Source organism: Pseudorasbora parva, chromosome 19 (assembly GCF_024679245.1).
Source record: "Pseudorasbora parva isolate DD20220531a chromosome 19, ASM2467924v1, whole genome shotgun sequence".
In the NCBI taxonomy this organism is placed as follows: domain Eukaryota; kingdom Metazoa; phylum Chordata; class Actinopteri; order Cypriniformes; family Gobionidae; genus Pseudorasbora; species Pseudorasbora parva.
Window position 1 is genome coordinate 44,500,091 of NC_090190.1, and position 16,084 is coordinate 44,516,174.

Consider the following 16,084-nt stretch of genomic DNA (forward strand, 5'->3'; position numbering starts at 1 on the left):
CACATGACATCACATGACCCACGTCACTTCACATGACAATGACATATCACATGACCCACGTCACTTCACATGACATCACATGACCCACGTCACTTCAAATGACAATGACATATCACATGACCCACGTCACTTCACATGACATCACATGACCCACGTCACTTCACATGACATCACATGACCCACGTCACTTCAAATGACAATGACATCACATGACCCACGTCACTTCACATGACAATAGGTGTGTTCGACATCGGCTGCGGCTGGATGGATGCGATCGGCGAGAGTAGCCGAGTGCAGGCGGGGAGGAGCTGCAAACGGAGACGTGAAGTCGGACACTTTCTGCTTCCCGTGGTGACGCTTGCACTGTGTTTGCAAACTTTATCACAGCTGAAGTTAAATAAATGCAATATTTCTCAAATACACAGATGTTTCAAATGATATTTTCATCCAATACTTTATATACTGCTTAATAAAGCGTCTGTTTGGACAAGATTAAAGTTCAACATATAAACCACACTATCAATGAAGTGTTGTCAACGGTTTTTATCAGTTTTAGTTTGATAAACATGACAATATAACATCGCGACTACATGAAAAGAGGTTTTACTGTTATAAATAAATGATTTGTGAGCATTAGCGTGACATAAGTTTTCAGAATAAACACGAAACGCACGTGATCGCTGTCATACGGCGAATCGGCCAATCGTGGATCAGCTGTGTCGTCATCAGAGCTTGTGCATCCTCCTGCAGCCACCCTTGAGAATCTGCAGCGGCTGCTCTCGAATCGCTCTCGCGGTACTTTGTTGACATACGTAACAGTCACGTGCCGTTGGCGCTGTCTCAAGTCGGACAAAATTTCTAACCGGCATGCACTGCTTTAAGTCAGCCGCCGATCGGTCTGCGCATCGCTAGGTGAAGTCGAACAAGCCTAAAGACATATCACATGACCCACGTCACTTCACATGACATCACATGACCCACGTCACTTCACATGACCCGCGTCACTTCACATGACATCACATGACCCACGTCACTTCACATGACATCACATGACATATCACATGACCCGCGTCACTTCACATGACAATGACATATCACATGACCCGCGTCACTTCACATGACAATGACATTTCACATGACCCACGTCACTTCACATGACATCACATGACCCGCGTCACTTCACATGACATCACATGACCCGTGTCACTTCACGACATCACATGACATATCACATGACCCACGTCACTTCACATGACCCGCGTCACTTCACATGACATCACATGACCCGCGTCACTTCACATGACGACATATCACATGACCCGCGTCACTTCACATCACGACATATCACATGACCCGCGTCACTTCACATGACCCGCGTCACTTCACATGACATCACATGACCCGCGTCACTTCACATGACATCACATGACCCGCGTCACTTCACATGACGACATATCACATGACCCGCGTCACTTCACATGACGACATATCACATGACCCTCGTCACTTCACATGACGACATATCACATGACCCGCGTCACTTCACATGACGACATATCACATGACCCGCGTCACTTCACATGACGACATATCACATGACCCGCGTCACTTCACATGACCCGCGTCACTTCACATGACCCGCGTCACTTCACGACATCACATGACATATCACATGACCCACGTCACTTCACATGACCCGCGTCACTTCACATGACATCACATGACCCGCATCACTTCACGTCACCCGGATGGACATATATACTGACTGTGTTTCTCTCAGCAGCTCTAGAGGAAGGCCTCACAGCAGACGCAGCCGCAGCCGAGAACACGACAGGTAAAGCAGCTTCACTATCACTTCTACAGCAGCTTCTCTATCACTTCTACAGCAGCTTCTCTATTATACAGCAGCTTCACTATCACTTCTACTGCAGCTTCTCTATTATACAGCAGCTACACTATCACTTCTACAGCAGCTTCATTATCACTTCTACAGCAGCTTCACTATCACTTCTACAGCAGCTTCTCTATTATACAGCAGCTTCACTATCACTTCTACAGCAGCTTCACTATCACTTCTACAGCAGCTTCTCTATTATACAGCAGCTTCACTATCACTTCTACAGCAGCTTCACTATCACTTCTACAGCAGCTTCTCTATCACTTCTACAGCAGCTTCACTATCACTTCTACAGCAGCTTCACTATCACTTCTACAGCAGCTTCTCTATTATACAGCAGCTTCACTATCACTTCTGCGGCAGCTTCACTATCACTTCTACAGCAGCTTCTCTATTATACAGCAGCTTCACTATCACTTCTACAGCAGCTTCACTATCACTTCTACAGCAGCTTCTCTATTATACAGCAGCTTCACTATCACTTCTACAGCAGCTTCTCTATTATACAGCAGCTTCACTATCACTTCTGCGGCAGCTTCACTATCACTTCTACAGCAGCTTCTCTATTATACAGCAGCTTCACTATCACTTCTACAGCAGCTTCACTATCACTTCTACAGCAGCTTCTCTATTATACAGCAGCTTCACTATCACTTCTACAGCAGCTTCACTATCACTTCTGCGGCAGCTTCACTATCACTTCTACAGCAGCTTCTCTATTATACAGCAGCTTCTCTATTATACAGCAGCTTCACTATCACTTCTACAGCAGCTTCACTATCACTTCTACAGCAGCTTCACTATCACTTCTACAGCAGCTTCACTATCACTTCTACAGCAGCTTCTCTATTATACAGCAGCTTCACTATCACTTCTGCGGCAGCTTCACTATCACTTCTACAGCAGCTTCTCTATCACTTCTACAGCAGCTTCTCTATCACTTCTACAGCAGCTTCACTATCACTTCTACAGCAGCTTCTCTATTATACAGCAGCTTCACTATCACTTCTGCGGCAGCTTCACTATCACTTCTACAGCAGCTTCTCTATTATACAGCAGCTTCTCTATCACTTCTACAGCAGCTTCTCTATCACTTCTACAGCAGCTTCTCTATCACTTCTACAGCAGCTTCACTATCACTTCTACAGCAGCTTCTCTATTATACAGCAGCTTCACTATCACTTCTACAGCAGCTTCTCTATTATACAGCAGCTTCACTATCACTTCTACAGCAGCTTCTCTATCACTTCTACAGCAGCTTCTCTATTATACAGCAGCTTCATTATCACTTCTACAGCAGCTTCTCTATCACTTCTACAGCAGCTTCTCTATCACTTCTACAGCAGCTTAACTATCACTTCTACAGCGGCTTCTCTATTATACAGCAGCTTCACTATCACTTCTGCGGCAGCTTCACTATCACTTCTACAGCAGCTTCACTATCACTTCTACAGCAGCTTCTCTATTATACAGCAGCTTCACTATCACTTCTGCAGCAGCTTCTCTATCACTTCCGCAGCAGCTTCTCTATTATACAGCAGCTTCTCTATCACTTCTACTGCAGCTTCTCTATTATACAGCAGCTTCACTATCACTTCTACAGCAGCTTCTCTATTATACAGCAGCTTCACTATCACTTCTACAGCAGCTTCACTATCACTTCTACAGCAGCTTCACTATCACTTCTACAGCAGCTTCTCTATTATACAGCAGCTTCACTATCACTTCTACATCAGCTTCTCTATTATACAGCAGCTTCACTATCACTTCTACAGCAGCTTCACTATCACTTCTACAGCAGCTTCTCTATTATACAGCAGCTTCACTATCACTTCTACAGCAGCTTCACTATCACTTCTACAGCAGCTTCACTATCACTTCTACAGCAGCTTCTCTATTATACAGCAGCTTCACTATCACTTCTACAGCAGCTTCTCTATTATACAGCAGCTTCACTATCACTTCTACAGCAGCTTCTCTATTATACAGCAGCTTCACTATCACTTCTACAGCAGCTTCTCTATCACTTCTACAGCAGCTTCTCTATCACTTCTACAGCAGCTTCACTATCACTTCTACAGCAGCTTCACTATCACTTCTACAGCAGCTTCACTATCACTTCTACAGCAGCTTCACTATCACTTCTACAGCAGCTTCTCTATTATACAGCAGCTTCACTATCACTTCTACAGCAGCTTCTCTATCACTTCTACAGCAGCTTCACTATCACTTCTACAGCAGCTTCTCTATCACTTCTACAGCAGCTTCACTATCACTTCTACAGCAGCTTCACTATCACTTCTACAGCAGCTTCACTATCACTTCTACAGCAGCTTCACTATCACTTCTACAGCAGCTTCACTATCACTTCTACAGCAGCTTCTCTATTATACAGCAGCTTCACTATCACTTCTACAGCAGCTTCACTATCACTTCTACAGCAGCTTCTCTATTATACAGCAGCTTCACTATCACTTCTACAGCAGCTTCACTATCACTTCTACAGCAGCTTCTCTATTATTCAGCAGCTTCACTATCACTTCTACAGCAGCTTCTCTATCACTTCTACAGCAGCTTCACTATCACTTCTACAGCAGCTTCACTATCACTTCTACAGCAGCTTCTCTATCACTTCTACAGCAGCTTCTCTATCACTTCTACAGCAGCTTCTCTATCACTTCTACAGCAGCTTCTCTATTATACAGCAGCTTCACTATCACTTCTACAGCAGCTTCACTATCACTTCTACAGCAGCTTCACTATCACTTCTACAGCAGCTTCACTATCACTTCTACAGCAGCTTCTCTATTATACAGCAGCTTCTCTATCACTTCTACAGCAGCTTCACTATCACTTCTGCAGCAGCTTCATTATCACTTTTACAGCAGCTTCTCTATTATACAGCAGCTTCACTATCACTTCTACAGCAGCTTCATTATCACTTCTAGAGCAGCTTCTCTATCACTTCTAGAGCAGCTTCTCTATCACTTCTAGAGCAGCTTCTCTATCACTTCTACAGCAGCTTCTCTATCACTTCTACAGCAGCTTCACTATCACTTCTGCAGCAGCTTCTCTATCACTTCTAGAGCAGCTTCTCTATCACTTCTGCAGCAGCTTCTCTATCACTTCTACAGCAGCTTCACTATCACTTCTGCAGCAGCTTCACTATCACTTCTGCAGCAGCTTCTCTATCACTTCTACAGCAGCTTCTCTATCACTTCTGCAGCAGCTTCTCTATCACTTCTGCAGCAGCTTCTCTATTATACAGCAGCTTCTCTATCTCTTCTACAGCAGCTTCTCTATCACTTCTACAGCAGCTTCTCTATCACTTCTGCAGCAGCTTCTGTATTATACAGCAGCTTCTCTATCACTTCTACAGCAGCTTCTCTATCACTTCTGCAGCAGCTTCTCTATCACTTCTACAGCTTCTTCATTATCACTTCTACAGCAGCTTCACTATCACTTCTGCAGCAGCTTCACTATCACTTTTACAGCAGCTTCTCTATTATACAGCAGATTCTCTATCACTTCTACAGCAGCTTCACTATCACTTCTGCAGCAGCTTCTCTATTATACAGCAGCTTCACTATCACTTCTGCAGCAGCTTCTCTATTATACAGCAGCTTCACTATCACTTCTGCAGCAGCTTCTCTATTATACAGCAGCTTCACTATCACTTCCACACCAGCTTCTCTATCACTTCTACAGCAGCTTCGCTATCACTTCTACAGCAGCTTCGCTATCCTTTCCGCAGCAGCTTCTCTATCACTTCCGCAGCAGCTTCACTATCATTTCGCAGCAGCTTCTCTATCACTTCCGCAGCAGCTTCACTATCACTTCTACAGCAGCTTCTCTATCACTTCCGCAGCAGCTTCACTATCATTTCCGCAGCAGCTTCTCTATCACTTCCGCAGCAGCTTCACTATCATTTCCGCAGCAGCTTCTCTATCATTTCCGCAGCAGCTTCTCTATCACTTTCGCAGCAGCTTCTCTATCACTTTCGCACCAGCTTCTTTATCACTTCCGCACCAGCTTCTCTATCACTTCCGCAGCAGATCCGCTATCACTTCCGCACTAGCTTTGCTATTTCTTCCGCAGCAGCTTCGCTATCACTTCCGCAGCAGCTTTGCTATCACTTCTAAAGCAGCTTTATGTAAAAACAGAACTTTCAATGCTTTCTGGCCGTTTATTTACTCGACAACAGTGTTCGGTTGGGCTGAGAACGTAAACTTTGACTTTGTATTTTGGTTAGTCTGTAGGTGAGTCTTTCTTTAATAAGAGCCCGATGAGGCCTTCTCAGGGGAGAGTCTATCCCACACGGCCTCTTGTTGTAGCATCTGATCCGGCCGACTGCAGTAAACCTCGGGATAAACAGAGCGTTATCATTAGCGTAGATTAAGTATTCTAGGGATGATCAACTGGCCAGAGTTTAGAGACTGCAATAGACGTGATGGAGTATAATGTGTTAAGAGTTCGCTTTAGTACTGGAGCTAAACCATTTAGTGCTTTGAGTAATAAGCAGGATTTTTAAATGTGTGCGATGTTTAATAGGGAGCCAGTGCAATGTTGACAGAACTGGACTAATATGATCATACTTCCTGCCATTGAGTGATGATGATCTGCTAACTATCCCATCACTCCTTTTAACAGATCTGGTGAGCTCCGACTGGCGAAATCGAACATCATTAGTGCCGACGTGAATAATCAAGACACTGAGAATACGATTAGCATTAGCCAGCACTTTTAAATTTGCTTTGATGTCAGGCGCTTGTGACCATCAAACATGTGACTATTGTGCATGTGTGTGGTGTAATCTAATGTGTGTGTGGTGTAATCTAATGCGTGTGTGTATGCTGTAATCTTGAAATGGTCATGTGTGTCTGCTGGCACCGGACCTCTGGCTGTGAACAACACTGTGTATGCTGTAATCTTCAAATGCGTGTGTGTGCGTGCATATGCTGTAATCTTCTTCTAATGTGTGTGTGTGTGTGTGTGTGTGTGTGTGTGTGTGCGTGTCTGCAGGCACAGGACCTCTGGCCGTGAGCACCGCTCTCGGGTCGACTGTCGCTCCCGCAGCCCCTCACACTCCAAGGCTCGGCCCGGCCGCAGAGAGTCTGATGGGGCTCGATCCCGCTCCAAGTCCCTCAGCCCTGGGGAAGCCGGAGCCTTCCATGCGGAGCTCCAGGAGTCGGCGGCGGAGAAGACTCGCTCGCGCTCTCCATCCCGCTCTCCATCCCGATCACGCTCTCGCTCGCGGTCCTGGGCTGGACGCAAGTCCTGGGGTCACTGAGTGGGTCACACTCTTCAGGGGTTGGGGTCAGGGGTCAGGGGTCAGGGTTTGGGGTGCAGTGTGAGTCCGTTTCAGCTGTCAGTCTTTTAATAAGAGCGAATCGGAACCAGAACCCACTGCCTGTTTTAGCAAACGTTCACCATGTCTGTTTCTAGCTGCAATGTTCATACTAGCAGTGACGTGTTCAGCGAAAGACGTCTTTGGGCTTTAGTTCACAAGCGCAGCTGCATTTGAGACTGTGCAGAATGAGAGATGTAAATGGCTTTCGATATTTTTGTATGAGATTTTTGTTTTAGTTGAACTGTATTGGCCATCCATTTAAAACGGTCTTCCATGAGTGTCTCGGGTGTGTTTTTTACTTTTAAAATCTGCAGGCCTTTTACATGTAACCTCAAAATGAAATAAACTTCTTGTGCGTCAGTATGTTGTTGATCTTTTTTTATCCTCGGATTACTCCAACTTTCTCTTACAGAGTGTTTAGCCTTCTGATTGAGTTTCACAAAATTAACATTTTGTCATGGACTCTCATGTCCTTCCACGTCTGCTGTAGGACTGTGTAACAAAATATATTTAGAAAAATACCTTTTAGGAGCACACACTAATACTGTGTTTGACCCTTTCGCCTTCAGATCTGCCTTAATTCTCCGTGGCGTTGATCAACAAGCTGCTGAAAGCATTCTTTAGAAATGTCGGCCCATATTGATAGGAGAGCATCTTGCAGTTGATGGAGATTTGTGGGATGCACATCCAGGGCACGAAGCTCCCGTTCCACCACATCCCAAAGATGCTCTATTGGGTTGAGATCTGGTGACTGTGGCGGCCATTTTAGTTCAGTCAACTCATTGTCATGTTCAAGAAACCAATCTGAAATGATTGGAGCTTTGTGACATGGTGCATTATCCTGCTGGAAGTAGCCATCAGAGGATGGGCACATGGTGGTCATAAAGGGATGGACATGGTCAGAAACAATGCTCAGGTAGGCCGTGGCATTTAAACGATGCCCAATTGGCAGTAAGGGGCCTAAAGTGTGCCAAGAAAACATCCCCCACACCATTACACCACCACCACCAGCCTGCACAGTGGGAACAAGGCATGATGGGTCCATGTTCTCATTCTGTTTACGCCAAATTCTGACTCTACCATCTGAATGTCTCAGCAGAAATCGAGACTCATCCAATTTTGGTGAGCTTGTGCAGATTGTCGCCTCTTTTTCCTATTTGTAGTGGAGATGAGTGGTCCCCGGTGGGGTCTTCTGCTGGTGTAGCCCATCCGCCTCAAGGTTGTGTGTGTTGTGGCTTCACAAATGCTTTGCTGCATACCTCGGTTGTAACGAGTGGTTATTTCAGTCAAAGTTGCTCTTCTATCAGCTTGAATCAGTCGGCCCATTCTCCTCTGACCTCGAGCATCAACAAGGCATTTTCTCCCACAGGACTGCTGCAGACTGGATGCTCTTCCCTTTTCACACCATTCTTTGTAAACCCTAGAAATGGTTGTGTGTGTAAATCCCAGTAACTGAGCAGATTGTGAAATACTCAGACCGGCCCGTCTGGCACCAACAACTAGTGATGGGACATCTGAAGCGAGGCTCCGGAGCTTGTGTCGAGCAAAAAGGGGCGTTCTAGATGAAGCCCCGATTCGAGGCTTGTATCGTTTCCGTGAAAATCACGTGACTATGACAAACGAGGCCTCGTTTTCTGTTGAATACGTCATTGCTTCATTCTGAGGATCGCTTTCGGATAAAAGTGGTTCGAAACCTCACGCCTCTTGTGGGGTTTGCAGTAGGCATTTGCAATGGTGTTGAGGTGTTGTAGTAGCGATATCATTATATATCATAGCTGTATTATATATTATATTACATTATACTTAGTTTAGTAGATTATTAGAGTAAAGTATACTTAGTTCAGTAGATTATTAGAGTAAATTGGCCTATATCTAGTTGTAATACCTATACAACATAATCATTTTATTTATATATATATAGTCTCCTCTCATATATATGTATGTGAAAGGAGAATGTGTGTGTGTGTGTGTGTGTGTGAGAGTACCAGAATGAATTATGGCTTGTCCGGCCCCTCATATATATTAGTAGTGTTATTATTATATATATTATTGCTATTATTATTAATATTATTATAAGACTAGACTGTATTAGGGAAAGCTTTTCCCATCCCTGTTGCAGTTTTCTGTTCCACAATTCCAGTCCCATAAGCACTGCACTCACAATCATTTATTTACAATCATTCTGGGCATTCACTCATCACTAACCCAAAGAACTACTGAATAGTTGAACACAAAGTTGTGTGTTTGTGTGAGTTGTGTGTGCATAGGTTAATACAAGCAGAGTAAAATACTTTATTAATACACCGGCAATAGAAAAAGGGTGTGCCCACACTATGATAATTTGGTTGCTCAGGATGAATAGATTTGTGTGCGATGCATTGCTTTGCACAGCAGGTGTCACTAGGGAGCACACTGTTTCATGAGGCTTCAGGTAAATCAACCAACCTTTTGATGAACCAATGGGCTGGAAAGGCTCAGTGGTTCAGGAAGCCTCATTTGGCCATCACTACCAACAACCATGCCACGCTCAAAACGGCTTAAATCACCTTTCTTTCCCATTCTGACATTCAGTTTGGAGTTCAGGAGATTGTCTTGACCAGGACCACACCCCTAAATGCACTGAAGAACTGCCGTGTGATTGGCTGATTAGATAACTGCATTAATGAGAAATTGAACAGGTGTTCCTAATAATCCTTTAGGTGAGTGTATATGCTCTCTATTCAATGAAAGTCAAAATATCTTTGTTCTACAGATGGAAAACTACAGATCTGGAAGGATATGAAGGGAATTATAATTTGTCTGGTTTAAGTGTCATAATGCTGGCCCACCCCTGATGCTTCAATCTGTCTGAGCTTTGATCATGTTTTCGACACAGATGCTCTTTGGCAACACGTGTCACATAAAGCTCGCCGCTGAGCAGGTGACCTTCAGCAGTGTGATCATAGTTTGCGTGGAACAGAACAGCCACTTGCATATAAAAGGAAAATCAATGAGGCCGTCCGCACGATCTGGTGCCTCCTGAGACTCTGATTGGCTGAGGGGTGCTGAAGCTCCGCCCCCTCCAAACATTACCGTGGCTCTGGCCATCGATTCCTCAAAGATGGGTTTAACAACATCGACAGACACGGCTTGAGGCTAAATCTTGATTGGAATCAGAGGGCAGTTCATGTATGAAATCGGACATGACCGATTGATCTTTAACTCTTTCCCCTGCAAGCGGTTTAAAAAAAGTTGCCAGCTGCCGCCACAGTTTTTGACCATTTTCACCAAAACTTAAAAGCCCACAGTATGTTTTGTTTTATGAATATCTAAGCATGAAATATATCAAAAGAGCGGACCCTCTTCTTTTAAACAAAAAACCCTGGTTTAATTGTAACTTCATACATTTCTTTTTAATCAACATTAGAATATGGTTTGAACAAAAAGCTGAAAAAAATCTTGTTTGCGAAAGACTGAATCCAGATCAGATTCAGAGATGCTCAAACACTGATGAGGAGATCGAGTCCATCATCACCTCTAATGCTTCAGTCCTGCTCCACATCTCATTCAGGAACATTAGGTAGTTTTGATTTAAATGACGTTTGATGTTGATGATCAAGTTGGTTTTTCAGATGCATTAGCTTACATACATCGGTCTCCTCCACCAATCAGCTGGTGTGTGGTGAGCGTTCTGGTGCAATATGGCTGCCGTCGCATCATCCAGGGGGACGCTGCACATTGGTGGTGGTTGAGGAGATTCCCCCTTCAATGTAAAGCGCTTTGAAGAGCGCTAGATAAATGTAATGAATTATACGATCGCTTGTTTTACTGCACCTTCCTCATGTGGGTTTGATCAGGCGATTCAGTGCTCATTCAGAAGATGTGTAATAGCGCCCCCTAGCGTCTGACAGGGAAAACACAGAAAATTCATTTTTTGGCCGGGAAGCATTTTCTCACAAATAACTGAAAAATCTGTGTTTGCCGGGGAAAGAGTTGATAAAGATGAAGAGTATCGACAGCTGCTTAATCTCACAGGACTCAATGCATGGGTTGCAGTTCCACATGTTGACTGCGTCTGAAAACCTAGACAGCTGACTCGTTGCCTCGCTGGGGCATCTCACAAAACAAATTTCAGACAGACTTCTAAGGCAGTGCAACACTTTAATGATCTACAGCAAAATAGAAAGAGCTTTGGTGAGAGCCAAACACATATTTAATTAATACATTAGTCATTTCTCGCTAGAAATGACATCAGAAGTTTAAAATATTGGGTTAAAACATACATTTACAAACAAACTGACAAGCAAATGCAACTTTCGGACGCCATCTTATTTTCCAAGCTCAACTGTCACTGAATGGAAAGCACAGGATTGTGGGATATCAAAGGCAGTGAAGGACACATGTACGCTGCCTTCAAAAATCGATCAGATGAAGGTATCTCAGGAGACAGGAAGTGAAGCAAACATTAGATTTGGACATTGCCTTCCTGCCTTGAAATGCGTCCTCCGAAGGCAGCATTTTCCAGGTTTCGGACGCAGCCGTTGAGAAACACAGAAGCTGAGCGAGTCTTCAGTCATCAGCTGAACTTCATTAATAATCCATAAAGGCTGTGAACTGTGTGATTGCAGCGGTGCTAGCGTGACTATATCAGGACGGCGGAGATTTATGTGGTGTCCAAACGTCCTCGGGCCTTTACAGCTGTGTGGCACGCAACACCTCATTGATTACTTTGACCAGGATATAAAGCTAGCAGCGACCTACATTTGGCAAACCAGTGTCTCTCAGCAGATGAACTCTGATCATGCCATCGGCTGGATTCAGTTTTAAAAAAAATGTTATATCTTTGAGAGAAGTGACTTTCAAATAGTGAGTACAGTTATTTTTAATCGTCTGAATTTTTGCTATCAGTTTTCAGATTTATATGAAGTTGTGTGTTGGCATGTAACCCGTGTTAAAGCGCTGCATGGATTGTTTTGTCTCTCTCCCGGCACGTCCGCAGAAGCCATGCCTGTGTGAGGATGGGGGACTGGAACTTCTTGGGAGGGATTCTGGAGGAGGTCCACATCCACTCCACCACGGTGGGCAAGATCTGGCTCACCATCCTCTTTATCTTCCGCATGCTGGTGCTGGGCGTGGCGGCGGAGGACGTGTGGAACGACGAGCAGTCCGACTTCATCTGTAACACGGAGCAGCCTGGATGCCATAACGTGTGCTACGACCGTGCCTTCCCCATCTCGCTGATCCGCTACTGGGTGCTGCAGGTCATCTTCGTGTCCTCGCCCTCGCTGGTCTACATGGGCCATGCCATCTACCAGCTGCGCGCGCTGGAGAAGGAGCGGCACTGCAAGCGAGTGGGCCTGCGGAGGGAGCTGGAGGCCATGGATGTGGATCTGGTGGAGGCTCGGCGGAGGCTGGAGCGGGAGCTGAGGCAGCTGGAGCAGGGCAAGCTCAACAAGGCTCCGCTCAGAGGCTCTCTGCTGCAGACGTATGTGGCCCATGTGCTGACCCGCTCCCTCGTGGAGGTGAGCTTCATGCTGGGCCAGTACCTGCTGTACGGACACCATCTGCAGCCCCTGTATAAGTGCGACCGCGAGCCATGCCCTAATGTGGTGGACTGCTTCGTGTCCCGCCCCACGGAGAAGAGCGTGTTCATGGTGTTCATGCAAGGCATCGCCGCAGTGTCTCTGCTCCTCAGCCTGCTGGAGATCCTGCATCTGGGCTATAAGAAGCTGAAGAAGGGCATCCTGGAGTACTATCCGCACCTGAAAGAGGACCTGGGGGATTATTACGGCACGAAGAAGAACTCAGTGGTGCATCAGGTGTGTGTGAGCCAGGGACGCAGAGCCACCATCCCCACGGGCGGCCTGGCTCCACTGCTGGAGAAGCAGGGCAACGGACCCGCCTTCCCCACACTCATCAACCCCGCATCCGCTTTCATCCCGATCCAGGGTGGGTCGGCTCTGGACATGCAGAGCAAGGACGTCCATCTCAGCCTGCTAGAACACAACAGCAACTCCAACAACACCAGCAGCGGCTCTCCTCTGGGCCAGGAGTCGGTTCTGCTCGGCCCACTGGGGCAGGAGTCGGTTCTGCTCGGCCCACTGGGGCAGGAGTCGGTTCTGCTTGGCCCGGCAGTGCAGCGTAAACAGCGGAGAGCCAGCCCGCCCTGGAACTGCAGCACAGTCATGGAGGGCAACGGGTCGGACAGTGGAGACTCCAGCGCCGGAGCGGCCCATCTGGGCTCTAGGACTCGCTGCGGAAGGCCCGTCTCCAGGTCCGACCTCAGGAGAGCCGGCAGAACCAGCACGCCAGACTCTGTGGCCGAGATGAGCTCTGCTTCTGCTTCTGCTTCTGGTTCTGGTTCTCGACACCACAGTTCTGCAGAAAGTCCCAGGTTATCCCCGAACCGACAGCGAGCATCACTGGCCAGCAGCAGCAGCAGCAGACGAGCAGCTGGAGACCTGCAGATCTGAAGCTCAGAGACGTGTAACGCCTAATCGTGACTAGAAGCTTTATTGACACTCACATTGACAGATGTTTATTAACACTATAGGTCACATGACAGATGTTTATTAAAACTATATGTCACGTGACAGATGTGTATTAACACTATAGGTCACATGACAGATGTTTATTAACACTATAGGTCACATGACAGATGTGTATTAACACTATAGGTCACATGACAGATGTTTATTAAAACTATATGTCACGTGACAGATGTTTATTAACACTATAGGTCACATGACAGATGTTTATTAACAGTATAGGTCACACTGACAGATGTGTATTAACACTATAGGTCACATGACAGATGTTTATTAACACTATAGGTCACATGACAGATGTTTATTAACACTATAGGTCACATGACAGATGTTTATTAACACTATAGGTCACATGACAGATGTTTATTAAAACTATGTCACGTGACAGATGTTTATTAACGCTATAGGTCACATGACAGATGTTTATTAAAACTATATGTCACGTGACAGATGTTTATTAACACTATAGGTCACATGACAGATGTTTATTAACAGTATAGGTCACATGACAGATGTTTATTAACACAATATGTCACGTGACAGATGTTTATTAACACTATAGGTCACATTGACAGATGTGTATTAACACTATATGTAACGTGACATGTTTATTAACACTCACATTGACAGATGTTTATAAACACTATACATCACATGACATGTTTATTAACACTATACATCATGTGACATGTTTATTAACACTCACATTGACAGACGTTTATTAACACTATAGGTCACATTGACAGATGTTTATTAACACTATAGGTCACATGACAGATGTTTATTAACACTATAGGTCACATGACAGATGTTTATTTACACTATAGGTCACATGACAGATGTTTATTAACACTATAGGTCACATGACAGATGTTTATTAAAACTATAGGTCACATTGACAGATATTTATTAACACTATAGGTCACATGACAGATGTTTATTAACACTATAGGTCACATGACAGATGTTTATTAACACTATATGTCACGTGACAGATGTTTATTAACACTAGGTCACATGACAGATGTTTATTAACACTATAGGTCACATGACAGATGTTTATTAACACTATATGTCACGTGACAGATGTTTATTAACACTATAGGTCACATTGACAGATGTGTATTAACACTATATGTAACGTGACATGTTTATTAACACTCACATTGACAGATGTTTATAAACACTATACATCACATGACATGTTTATTAACACTATACATCATGTGACATGTTTATTAACACTCACATTGACAGACGTTTATTAACACTATAGGTCACATTGACAGATGTTTATTAACACTATAGGTCACATGACAGATGTTTATTAACACTATAGGTCACATGACAGATGTTTATTTACACTATAGGTCACATGACAGATGTTTATTAACACTATAGGTCACATGACAGATGTTTATTAAAACTATAGGTCACATGAAAGATGTTTATTAACACTATAGGTCACATTGACAGATATTTATTAACACTATAGGTCACATTGACAGATGTTTATTAACACTATAGGTCACATGACAGATGTTTATTAACACTATAGGTCACGTGACAGATGTTTATTAACACTATAGGTCACATGACAGAGGTTTATTAACAGTATAGGTCACATGACAGATGTTTATTAACACTATAGGTCACATGACAGATGTTTATTAACACTATATGTCACGTGACAGATGTGTATTAACACTCTAGGTCACGTGACAGATGTTTATTAACACTATAGGTCACATGACAGATGTTTATTAACACTATAGGTCACATGACAGATGTTTATTAACAGTATATGTCACATGACAGATGTTTATTAACACTATAGGTCACGTGACAGATGTTTATTAACACTATAGGTCACATGACAGATGTTTATTAACACTATAGGTCACGTGACAAATGTTTATTAACACTATAGGTCACATGACAGATGTTTATTAACACTATAGGTCACATGACAGATGTTTATTAAAACTATAGGTCACATGAAAGATGTTTATTAACACTAGGTCACATTGACAGATATTTATTAACACTATAGGTCACATTGACAGATGTTTATTAACACTATAGGTCACATGACAGATGTTTATTAACACTATAGGTCACGTGACAGATGTTTATTAACACTATAGGTCACGTGACAGATGTTTATTAACACTATAGGTCACGTGACAGATGTTTATTAACAATATAGGTCACATGACAGATGTTTATTAACACTATAGGTCACATTGACAGATGTTTATTAACACTATAGGTCACATGACAGATGTTTATTAACACTATAGGTCACAT

At 44.0% G+C, this 16,084-nt stretch overlaps 2 protein-coding genes across 4 annotated transcripts in view; both read left to right on the forward strand.

Moving 5' to 3' along the window:
• Window positions 1-7,607, forward strand: part of srsf10b (serine and arginine rich splicing factor 10b) — a 13,469-nt gene extending 5,862 nt beyond the window's left edge. For 2 of the 3 annotated variants that reach the window (XM_067425718.1, XM_067425716.1), the window contains exons 5-6: window positions 1,781-1,834; window positions 6,920-7,607. In XM_067425718.1, the coding sequence (XP_067281819.1) occupies window positions 1,781-1,834; window positions 6,920-7,187 (322 nt within the window). In that variant the 3' untranslated portion in view covers window positions 7,188-7,607. The remainder of the gene's footprint in view (window positions 1-1,780; window positions 1,835-6,919) is intronic. The other variant, XM_067425717.1, reaches the window with a different exon arrangement.
• A 4,475-nt stretch (window positions 7,608-12,082) lies between these two features.
• Window positions 12,083-13,699, forward strand: gja9b (gap junction protein alpha 9b). The gene is made up of 2 exons (XM_067425267.1): window positions 12,083-12,092; window positions 12,226-13,699. Exon 2 carries the CDS (start codon window positions 12,245-12,247, stop codon window positions 13,697-13,699), a length of 1,455 nt encoding a protein of 484 aa, XP_067281368.1. The 5' UTR covers window positions 12,083-12,092; window positions 12,226-12,244.
• The last annotated feature ends 2,385 nt before the right edge of the window (window positions 13,700-16,084 follow it).

Excerpts from the sequence above, each read along its gene's own strand:
- gja9b (XM_067425267.1), top strand. The coding sequence starts at position 12,245 with ATGGGGGACTGGAACTTCTTGGGAGGGATTCTGGAGGAGGTCCACATC.